Below are 12,500 nucleotides of genomic sequence, written 5' to 3'. Positions count from 1 at the left end.
GAAAAGCAAAATACTGTATATCTAAGGGATAATGAGGTAAATAGAGGGTAAATAGAAGGTAAAAGTAGATAAATAGAAGGTATATAGAAAGTAAAATAAGAGAATTAAAGGTAAAAGGTGAAACAAAGAAAATTGGCATTAAAAGAATGAAATAAAAAAGTAAAAGGTGGAACAAAAAATTTAAAGGTAGTAAATAAAAGGCAAAATACTGTATATTAAAAGGGAAAATTAGGTAAATAGAGGGTAAAAGAAGATAAATAGAAGGTATATAGAAAGAAAAATAAGACAATTAAAGGTAAAAGGTGAAACAAGGTACATTGGTGATAAAAGAAGTAAATAAAAAAGTAAAAGGTAAATAGAAGGCAGAACAAAGTTAAAATTTAAAGGTAGTAAATGAAAGGCAAAATACGGTATGTCTAAGGGAAAATGAGGTAAATAGAGGGTAAATAGAAGGTAAAAGTAGATAAATAGAAGGTATATAGAAAGAAAAATAAGAGAATTAAAGGTAAAAGGTGAAACAAGGTAAATTGACGATAAAAGAAGTAAATAAAAAAGTAAAAGGTAAATAGAAGGCAGAACAAAGTTAAAATTTAAAGGTAGTAAATGAAAGGCAAAATACGGTATGTCTAAGGGAAAATGAGGTAAATAGAGGGTAAATAGAAGGTAAAAGTAGATAAATAGAAGGTATATACAAAGAAAAATAAGTGAATTAAAGGTAAAAAGGTGAAACAAGGTAAATTGGCAATAAAAGAAGTAAATCAAAAAGTAAAAGGTAAATAGAAGGTGGAACCAAAAATTTAAAGGTAGTAAATGAAAGGCAAAATACTGTATATTAAAGGGAAAATGAGGTAAATAGAGTGTAAAAGAAGATAAATAGACGGTATATAGAAAGAAAAATAAGAGAATTAAAGGTAAAAGGTGAAACAAGGTAAATTGGCGATAAAAGAAGTAAATAAAAAAGTAAAAGGTAAATAGAAGGCAGAACAAAGTTCAAATTTAAAGGTAGTAAATGAAAGGCAAAATACTGTATGTCTAAGGGAAAATGAGGTAAATGGAGGGTAAAGGAAATGTAGAAGAAGAAATATAGAAGGTAAACAAAGTCATGAAAAGACTTTGTTTACATTTACCATTTATTTAGCGTTAGGTCAGTATTTATTTGCCTTTCATCTTGCATTTATTTTGTCATTATTTTTTAACATGTATTTAGTGTTAAGTCAGTATTTATTTGGCGTTTGTCTTGAATTTATTTGGTGATTATTTAACATTTATTTAGCGTTAGGTCAGTATTTATTTGGGGTTTATCTTGCATTTATTTGGTGATTATTTAACATTTATTTAGCGTTAGGTCAGTATTTATTTGGGGTTTATCTTGCATTTATTTGGTGATTATTTAACATTTATTTAGCATTAGGTCAGTATTTATTTGGCATTTATCTTGCATTTATTTGGTGATTATTTAACATTTATTTAGCGTTAGGTCAGTATTTATTTGGTGTTTATTTTGCATTTATTTTCTGATTATTTAACATTTATTTAGCGTTAGGTTAGTATTTATTTGGGGTTTATCTTGCATTTATTTGGTGATTATTTAACATTTATTTAGCGTTAAGTCAGTATTTAATTGGGGTTTATCTTGCATTTATTTGGTGATTATTTAACATTTATTTAGCGTTAAGTCAGTATTTATTTGGGGTTTATCTTGAATTTATTTGGTGATTATTTAACATTTATTTAGCGTTGAGTCAGTATTTATTTGGCGTTTATTTTGCATTTATTTTCTGGTTATTTAACATTTATTTAGCGTTAGGTCAGTATTTATTTGGGGTTTATCTTGCATTTATTTGGTGATTATTTAACATTTATTTAGCGTTAGGTCAGTATTTATTTGGCGTTTATCTTGCATTTATTTGGTGATTATTTAACATTTATTTAGCGTTAGGTCAGTATTCATTTGGGGTTTATCTTGCATTTATTTGGTGATTATTTAACATTTATTTAGCGTTAAGTCAGTATTTATTTGGCGTTTATTTTGCATTTATTTGGTGATTATTTAACATTTATTTAGCGTTAGGTCAGTATTTATTTGTCGTTTATTTTGCATTTATTTGGTGATTATTTAACAGTTATTTACCGTTAGGTCAGTATTTATTTGGCGTTTATTTTGCATTTATTTTCTTGTTATTTAACATTTATTTAGCGTTAGGTCAGTATTTATTTGGGGTTTATCTTGCATTTATTTGGTGATTATATAACATTTATTTAGCGTTAAGTTAGCATTTATTTGTCGTTTATTTTGCATAATGATTATTCAACATTTATTTAGCATTAAGTCATCATTTATTTGTCGTTTATTTTGCATTTATTTAATGATTATTTAACATTTATTTAGCATTAAGTCAGTATTTATTTGGCATTTGTTTCGTGATTATTTAACATTTGTTTAGCGTTAAATCAGTATTTATTTGGCGTTTATCTTGCATTTATTTGGTGATTATTTAACATTTATTTAGCGTTAGGTCAGTATTTATTTGGCGTTTATCTTGCATTTATTTGGTGATTATTTAACATTTATTTAGCGTTTAGTCAGTATTTATTTGGCGTTTATTTTGCATTTATTGTCTGATTATTTAACATTTATTTAGCGTTAGGTTAGTATTTATTTGGGGTTTATCTTGCATTTGTTTGGTGATTATTTAACATTTATTTAGCGTTAAGTCAGTATTTATTTGGCGTTTATTTTGCATTTATTTTCTGATTATTTAACATTTATTTAGCGTTAGGTCAGTATTTATTTGGGGTTTATCTTGCATTTATTTGGTGATTATATAACATTTATTTAGCGTTAAGTCAGCATTTATTTGTCATTTATTTTGCATAATGATTATTTAACATTTATTTAGCATTAAGTCAGCATTTATTTGTCGTTTATTTTGCATTTATTTAATGATTATTTAACATTTATTTAGCATTAAGTCAGTATTTATTTGGCATTTGTTTCGTGATTATTTAACATTTGTTTAGTGTTAAATCAGTATTTATTTGGCGTTTATTTTGCATTTATTTGGTGATTATTTAACATTTATTTAGCGTTAGGTCAGTATTTATTTGGGGTTTATCTTGCATTTATTTGGTGATTATATAACATTTATTTAGCGTTAAGTCAGTATTTATTTGGTGTTTATTTTGCATTTATTTGGTGATTATTTAACATTTATTTAGCGTTAGGTCAGTATTTATTTGGGGTTTATCTTGCATTTATTTGGTGATTACATAACATTTATTTAGCGTTAAGTCAGTATTTATTTGGCGTTTATCTTGCATTTATTTTTTGATTATTTAACATTTATTTAGCGTTAGGTCAGTATTTATTTGGGGTTCATCTTGCATTTATTTGGTGATTATTTAACATTTATTTAGCGTTAAGTCAGTATTTATTTGGGGTTTATCTTGCATTTATTTGGTGATTATTTAACATTTATTTAGCGTTAGGTCAGTACTTATTTGGGGTTTATCTTGCATTTATTTGGTGATTATTCAACATTTATTTAGCGTTAAGTCAGTATTTATTTGGCGTTTATTTTGCATTTATTTGGTGATTTTTTAACATTTATTTAGCGTTAGGTCAGTATTTATTTGGGGTTTATCTTGCATTTATTTGGTGATTATTCAACATTTATTTAGCATTAAGTCAGCATTTATTTGTCGTTTATTTTGCATTTATTTAATGATTATTTAACATTTATTTAGCATTAAGTCAGTATTTATTTGGCATTTTTTTCGTGATTATTTAACATTTGTTTAGCGTTATATCAGTATTTATTTGGGGTTTATCTTGAATTTATTTGGTGATTATTCAACATTTATTTAGCGTTAAGTCAGTATTTATTTGGTGTTTATTTTGCATTTATTTGGTGATTATTTAACATTTATTTAGCGTTAGGTTAGTATTTATTTGGTGTTTATCTTGCATTTATTTGGTGATTATTTAACATTTATTTAGCGTTAGGTCAGTATTTATTTGGCGTTTATCTTGCATTTATTTGGTGATTATTTAACATTTATTTAGCGTTTAGTCAGTATTTATTTGGCGTTTATTTTGCATTTATTTTCTGATTATTTAACATTTATTTAGCGTTAGGTCAGTATTTATTTGGGGTTTATCTTGCATTTATTTGGTGATTATATAACATTTATTTAGCGTTAAGTCAGCATTTATTTGTCATTTATTTTGCATAATGATTATTTAACATTTATTTAGCATTAAGTCAGCATTTATTTGTCGTTTATTTTGCATTTATTTAATGATTATTTAACATTTATTTAGCATTAAGTCAGTATTTATTTGGCATTTGTTTCGTGATTATTTAACATTTGTTTAGTGTTAAATCAGTATTTATTTGGCGTTTATTTTGCATTTATTTGGTGATTATTTAACATTTATTTAGCGTTAGGTCAGTATTTATTTGGGGTTTATCTTGCATTTATTTGGTGATTATATAACATTTATTTAGCGTTAAGTCAGTATTTATTTGGTGTTTATTTTGCATTTATTTGGTGATTATTTAACATTTATTTAGCGTTAGGTCAGTATTTATTTGGGGTTTATCTTGCATTTATTTGGTGATTACATAACATTTATTTAGCGTTAAGTCAGTATTTATTTGGCGTTTATCTTGCATTTATTTTTTGATTATTTAACATTTATTTAGCGTTAGGTCAGTATTTATTTGGGGTTCATCTTGCATTTATTTGGTGATTATTTAACATTTATTTAGCGTTAAGTCAGTATTTATTTGGGGTTTATCTTGCATTTATTTGGTGATTATTTAACATTTATTTAGCGTTAGGTCAGTACTTATTTGGGGTTTATCTTGCATTTATTTGGTGATTATTCAACATTTATTTAGCGTTAAGTCAGTATTTATTTGGCGTTTATTTTGCATTTATTTGGTGATTTTTTAACATTTATTTAGCGTTAGGTCAGTATTTATTTGGGGTTTATCTTGCATTTATTTGGTGATTATTCAACATTTATTTAGCATTAAGTCAGCATTTATTTGTCGTTTATTTTGCATTTATTTAATGATTATTTAACATTTAATTTAGAATTAAGTCAGTATTTATTTGGCATTTTTTTCGTGATTATTTAACATTTGTTTAGCGTTATATCAGTATTTATTTGGGGTTTATCTTGAATTTATTTGGTGATTATTCAACATTTATTTAGCGTTAAGTCAGTATTTATTTGGTGTTTATTTTGCATTTATTTGGTGATTATTTAACATTTATTTAGCGTTAGGTTAGTATTAATTTGGTGTTTATCTTGCATTTATTTGGTGATTATTTAACATTTATTTAGCGTTAGGTCAGTATTTATTTGGCGTTTATCTTGCATTTATTTGGTGATTATTTAACATTTATTTAGCGTTTAGTCAGTATTTATTTGGCGTTTATTTTGCATTTCTTGTCTGATTATTTAACATTTATTTAGCGTTAGGTTAGTATTTATTTGGGGTTTATCTTGCATTTATTTGGTGATTATTTAACATTTATTTAGCGTTAAGTCAGTATTTATTTGGCGTTTATTTTGCATTTATTTTCTGATTATTTAACATTTATTTAGCGTTAGGTCAGTATTTATTTGGGGTTTATCTTGCATTTATTTGGTGATTATATAACATTTATTTAGCGTTAAGTCAGTATTTATTTGGCGTTTATTTTGCATTTATTTTCTGATTATTTAACATTTATTTAGCGTTAGGTCAGTATTTATTTGGCGTTTATCTTGCATTTATTTGGTGATTATTCAACATTTATTTAGCGTTTAGTCAGTATTTATTTGGCGTTTATTTTGCATTTATTTTCTGATTATTTAACATTTATTTAGCGTTAGGTCAGTATTTATTTGGCGTTTATCTTGCATTTATTTGGTGATTATTTAACATTTATTTAGCGTTAGGTCAGTATTTATTTGGTGTTTATTTTGCATTTATTTGGTGATTATTTAACATTTATTTAGCGTTAGGTTAGTATTTATTTGGTGTTTATCTTGCATTTATTTGGTGATTATTTAACATTTTTTTAGCGTTAGGTCAGTATTTATTTGGCGTTTATCTTGCATTTATTTGGTGATTATTCAACATTTATTTAGCATTAAGTCAGCATTTATTTGGGGTTTATCTTGCATTTATTTGGTGATTATTCAACATTTATTTAGCGTTAAGTCAGCATTTATTTGTCGTTTATTTTGCATAATGATTATTTAACATTTATTTAGCATTAAGTCAGTATTTATTTGGCATTTGTTTCGTGATTATTTAACACTTATCTAGCGTTAAGTCAGTATTTATTTACCCTCTTCAAAAAAGTTTGAAGAGGGTAAATAAAAGGTCAAGGAAAGTAAAGTCTAGCTTGTGTGCTATCGTGTGCTTAGCTGCTGTGTAGCTGCTAGCCCCTTACATGTGTGTTAATGACTGTAGTACAATGGAAGAAATAGTTTTTATTACAGAAGAAAATGTTGTATTGTGTTTGTAGAACGCCTTGCAGTTCATCAAGCAGTGTTGGAAGATGCCGGGCCGTCCTCTCTTCCTGGTCCTCATCCACGAGGACAACATCAAGTACATCTTCATCTTCTTCTTCTTCTCCATTGATGTGTTTCGCCTTCAAGAGTTGTCATGAAGTCAAGTGTGTCTGTGCATTAAGAAGTAGATGTTTGTATTTTATTATTAGGTGTCAATAGTATCTAATTTTAGCATGAACATATTTGTACCATAAGGGGCGCGTCACAAAAAATAAAGTATGAGTATTTTCTTGCTGGCGTCTGTCCTGCTCTCCTCTCTGCGGGGAAGACAAATGGAGTCAGATTGATTGATCTCTTTATTGATTTTTACAGGGGAAGCCGCTTCAGTCCAGTCCTGGACATGCTGGCTTCCTTCAAGAAGGGCAGCATTGGAGGGGTCAAAGTTCACGTGGACAGACTCCAGGTCAGTGCCTGGCGTCCCACGGTCTCACCTTTGACCGGTCCTCACTGGACGCAAACTGGCCAAGCACACTTGAGGCTCAGTGCGAAATAAACGCTAAACAATCGCTAAATAAATGCCAAATAAATACCCACCTAATGCTAAATAAATGTTAAATATTCACTAAATAAATGCCAAATAAATACTGACTTAATGCTGAATAAATGTTAAGTAATCATTAAATAAATGCAAAATAAACGCCAAATAAATGCTGACTTAACGCTAAATAAATGTTAAATAATCACCAAATAAATGCAAGATAAACCCCAAATACAGCCGTTTGAGACACTTGTGATTTAGGGCTATATAAATAAACATTGATTGATTGATTGAAATAAATACTGACCTAACAACAAATAAATGTTAAATAATCACCAAATAAATGCAAGGTAAATGCCAAATAAATACTGAATTAACGCTAAATAAATGTTAAATAATCACCAAATAAATGCAAGATAAACGCCAAATAAATACTGACAACACTAAATACATATCTAATAATGACAACATAAATGCAAGATAAAAGGCAAATAAATACTGACTTAACACTAAATAAATGTTAAATAATCACTAAATAAATGCCAAATAAAAGTAAATTAAATACTGACTTAACGCTAAATAAATGTTAAATAATCACCAAATAAATGCAAGATAAACCCCAAATAAATACCGTAATTTCCGGACTATAAGCCGCTACTTTTTCCCCTCGTTCTGGACCCTGCGGCTTATACAAGGGTGCGGCTTATTTACGGCCTGTTCTTCTCCGACACCGACGAAGAGGATTTCGGTGGTTTTAGTACGCAGGAGGAAGACGATGACACAATGATTAAAGACTGACTTTTCATATACCGGTAGGCTGGTTATTTTGATAACGTACAGGTGAGCACTTTGTATTACTTTGCACCGTTGTATTATTTGTACTCTGCACGAATGCTGTTCGCCATGTCAAAGATGTGAAAGTTTGATTGAATGATTGAAAGATTTATTGTTAATAAATGGGACGCTTTGCGTTCCCAAACAGTCATCTCTGTCCCGACAATCCCCTCCGTGGTAGCAGGAACCCCTATATACTACGCTAATTACACATCAAAACCCTGCGGCTTATAGTCGGGTGCGGCTTATATATGGAGCAATCTGTATGTTCCCCTAAATTTAGCTGGTGCGGCTTATAGTCAGGTGCGGCTTATAGTCCGGAAATTACGGTACTGACCTAACAACAAATAAATGTTAAATAATCACAAAATAAATGCAAGGTAAACGCCAAATAAATACTGAATTAACGCTAAATGAATGTTAAATAATCACCAAATAAATGGAAGATAAACGCCAAATCAATTTGACAACACTAAATACATATCTAATAATGACAACATAAATGCAAGATAAAAGGCAAAAAAATACTGACTTAACGCTAAATAAATGTTAAATAATCACTAAATAAATGCCAAATAAATACTGACCTAACGCTAAATAAATGTTAAATAATCACCAAATAAATGCAAGATGAACGCCAAATAAATACTGACTTTACACTAAATACATGTCAAATAATGACAAAATAAATGCAAGATAAAAGGCAAATAAATACTGACTTAACGCTAAATAAATGTTAAATAATCACTAAATAAATGCCAAATAAATACTGACCTAACGCTAAATAAATGTTAAATAATCACCAAATAAATGCAAGATAAACGCCAAATAAATACTAACTTTACACTAAATACATGTCAAATAATGACAAAATAAATGCAAGATAAGAGGCAAATAAATATTGACTTAACGCTAAATAAATGTTAAATAATCACTAAATAAATGCCAAATAAATACTGACCTAACGCTGAATAAATGTTAAATAATCACCAAATAAATGCAAGATAAACGCCAAATAAATAATGACCTAACTACAAATAAATGTTAAATAATCAAAAAATAAATGCAAGGTAAACACCAAATAAATACTGAATTAACGCTAAGTAAATGTTAAATAATCACCAAATAAATGAAAGATAAACGCCAAATAAATACTGACCTGACGCTAAATAAAATTTAAATAATCACCAAATGAATGCAAAATAAACGGCAAATAAATACTGACTTAACTCTAAATAAATGTTAAATAATAACCAAATAAATACTGACTTAACGCTAAATAAATGTAAAATAATAAAAAAAATAAATGCAAGATAAACGCCAAAAAAATACTGACCTAACTATAAATAAATGTTAAATAACCACCAAATAAATGCAAAATAAACGGCAAACAAATACTGACTTAACGCTAAATAAATGGGAAATAATTACCAAATAAATGCAAAATAAACACCAAATAGATACTGACTTAACTCTAAATAAATGTTAAATAATCACTAAGTAAATGCCAAATAAATGCTGACCTAATGCTAAATAAATGTTAAAAAAACACTTAATAAATGCAAAATAAACGCCAAATAAATACTGACCTAACGCTAAACAGATGTTAAATAATCACCAAATAAATGTCAAATAAATATTTACCTAACGCTAAATAATTGTTAAATAATCACTAAATCAATGCAAAATAAATGCCAAATAAATACTGATTTAACGCTAAATAAATGTTAAATAATCACTAAATAAACAATAAATACATGCCTAATAAATGCTACACAAACACTCAATAAACACTGGATAATCACTAAATAAACACTAAATGAATGCTAAATAAATACTGAATTACCGTTAAATAATCACTAAACAAACAATAAATAAATGCAAAATTATTATAATTTAATGCTGAATAAACACTGAATACATGAAAAAAAAAAACCTGCTTAATAAATACTGAACCAATGCTAAATAAATGCTAAACAATCACAATTAAATGCCAAATAAATACTGGCTAAATAAATGTTGAATAATCACTAAATAAATGCAAAATTATTGCCAAATATATACTGGGTTAATACTAAATTAATGGTAAAAAAAAATAAAATAAAAAATAAATGCCAAATAAATACTGGGTTAAAACTAAATAAATGGTAAAAAAACCAAAACACTAAATAATTGCCAAATAAACAGTGGCTTAACGCTAAATAAATTTTAAATAGTTACTAAATAAATGCTAAATAAATGCCCAGTAAATACTGACTTAACTCTAAATAAATGTAAAAAAATCACTAAATACATGCAAAAAACTGCTGAATAAATACTGATTTAATGCTAAATAAATGTTGAATAATGACAAATGTAAATAAACAATAAATACATGCCTAATAAATCCTACATAATCACTCAAAAAATGCTTAATAATCACTAAATAAACACTAAATAAATGCTAAAAAATTACTGAAATACTGGTAATTAATCACTAAATAAACAATAAATACATGCAAAATAAAGCTGAATTAATGCTGAATAAACACTAAATACATGCTAAATAAATTGTGAATTAATACTACATGAATGTTGAATAATCACTAAATAAACAAAAAAAACTGAATAATCACAAAATCGATAATAAATAAACACTACCGTATTTTTCGCACTATAAGGCGCACCTAAAAACCTCCAATTTTCTCAAAAGCTGACAGTGCGCCTTACAATCCGGTGCGCCTTATATATGGACCAATATTGAGCCACAACGGGTCTCGCAACTATGGGATGCATAACGTAACCCCAGCCTCTACTGTATTCTATGCGCCTTATAATGCGGTGCGCCTTATATATGAACAAAGTTTTAAAATAGGCCATTCATTGAAGGTGCGCCTTATAATCCGGTGCGCCTTATAGTGCGGAAAATACGGTAGATAAATGCTAAATAATTGATGAATAATTGCTGGTTAATTGCCAAATAAACGCTAAACAATCACTAACTAAACACCAAATAATGAGTAATCACTAAATAAAAACTAAATGAATACTAGATAAAAGCTAAATAATCACAAAATAATACTAAATAAATGCTAAACAAACACAACATAAATGCTAAATAAACACTGAAAAATAACCAAATGAACACAAAATAAATTATTAAAAAATTGCTAAATAAACAATGTATAGATGATAAAAAGTTGCTGATTAATTGCCAAATAAATGTGGAATAATCGTTTAAATAAATGCTGTACAAATGCTAAATAATCACAAAAGCAATAATAAATAAATGCTAAATAGCCACTGAATGATTGCTAAATAAATGAAACAAAACATTAAATAAATGATAAATATATGATAAATGGACACAAAATAAATACAAATAAATGCTAAATAACCACTGAATGATTGCTAAATAAATGAAAAAAAACATTAAATAAATGATGAATATATGATAAATGGACACAAAATAAATGATAAATAACCACTGAATGATTGCTAAATAAATGAAAAAAAAAACATTAAATAAATGATAAATATATGATAAATGGGCACAAAAGAAATAAACATAAATGCTAAATAACCACTGAATGATTGCTAAATAAATGAAAAAAAACATTAAATAAATATATGATAAATGGACACAAAATAAATAAAAATAAATGATAAATAACTACTGAATGATTGCTAAATAAATGAAAAAAAAAACATTAAATTAATGATAAATATATGATAAATGGACACAAAATAAATAAAAATAAATGCTAAATAACCACTGAATGATTGCTAAATAAATGGAAAAAAAAACCATTAAATTAATGATAAATATATGATAAATGGACACAAAATAAATACAAATAAATGCTAAATAACCACTGAATGATTGCTAAATAAATGAAAAAAAACATTAAATAAATGATAAATATATGATAAATGGAAACAAAATAAATGATAAATAACCACTGAATGATTGCTAAATAAATGAAAAAAAAACATTAAATAAATGATAAATATATGATAAATGGGCACAAAATAAATAAAAATAAATGCTAAATAACCACTGAATGATTGCTAAATAAATGAAAAAAAAACATTAAATGAATATATGATAAATGGACACAAAATAAATAAAAATAAATGCTAAATAACTACTGAATGATTGCTAAATAAATGAAAAAAAAAACATTAAATAAATGATAAATATATGATGAATGGGCACAAAATAAATACAAATAAATGCTAAATAACCACTGAATGATTGCTAAATAAATGAAAAAAAACATTAAATAAATATATGATAAATGGACACAAAATAAATAAAAATAAATGCTAAATAACCACTGAATGATTGCTAAATAAATGAAAAAAAACATTAAATTAATGATAAATATATGATAAATGGGCACAAAAGAAATAAACATAAATGCTAAATAACCACTGAATGATTGCTAAATAAATGAAAAAAAACATTAAATAAATATATGATAAATGGACACAAAATAAATAAAAATAAATGCTAAATAACTACTGAATGATTGCTAAATAAATGGGAAAAAAACCATTAAATTAATGATAAATATATGATGAATGGACACAAAATAAATACAAATAAATGCTAAATAACCACTG

The 12,500-nt window shown here is 26.6% G+C and overlaps 1 protein-coding gene across 2 annotated transcripts in view; it reads left to right on the top strand.

Moving 5' to 3' along the window:
• The window catches only part of LOC133629867 (phosphorylase b kinase regulatory subunit beta-like), a 59,361-nt gene that overhangs the window by 7,799 nt on the left and 39,062 nt on the right, over window positions 1-12,500 (top strand). For both annotated transcript variants that reach the window (XM_062020923.1, XM_062020916.1), the window contains exons 3-4: window positions 6,535-6,617; window positions 6,893-6,983. In XM_062020923.1, the coding sequence (XP_061876907.1) occupies window positions 6,535-6,617; window positions 6,893-6,983 (174 nt within the window). The remainder of the gene's footprint in view (window positions 1-6,534; window positions 6,618-6,892; window positions 6,984-12,500) is intronic.

The sequence above is a fragment of the Entelurus aequoreus genome, linkage group LG02 (genome assembly GCF_033978785.1).
Source record: "Entelurus aequoreus isolate RoL-2023_Sb linkage group LG02, RoL_Eaeq_v1.1, whole genome shotgun sequence".
NCBI classification, from domain to species: domain Eukaryota; kingdom Metazoa; phylum Chordata; class Actinopteri; order Syngnathiformes; family Syngnathidae; genus Entelurus; species Entelurus aequoreus.
This window is presented reverse-complemented; position numbering and strand designations above follow the sequence as displayed.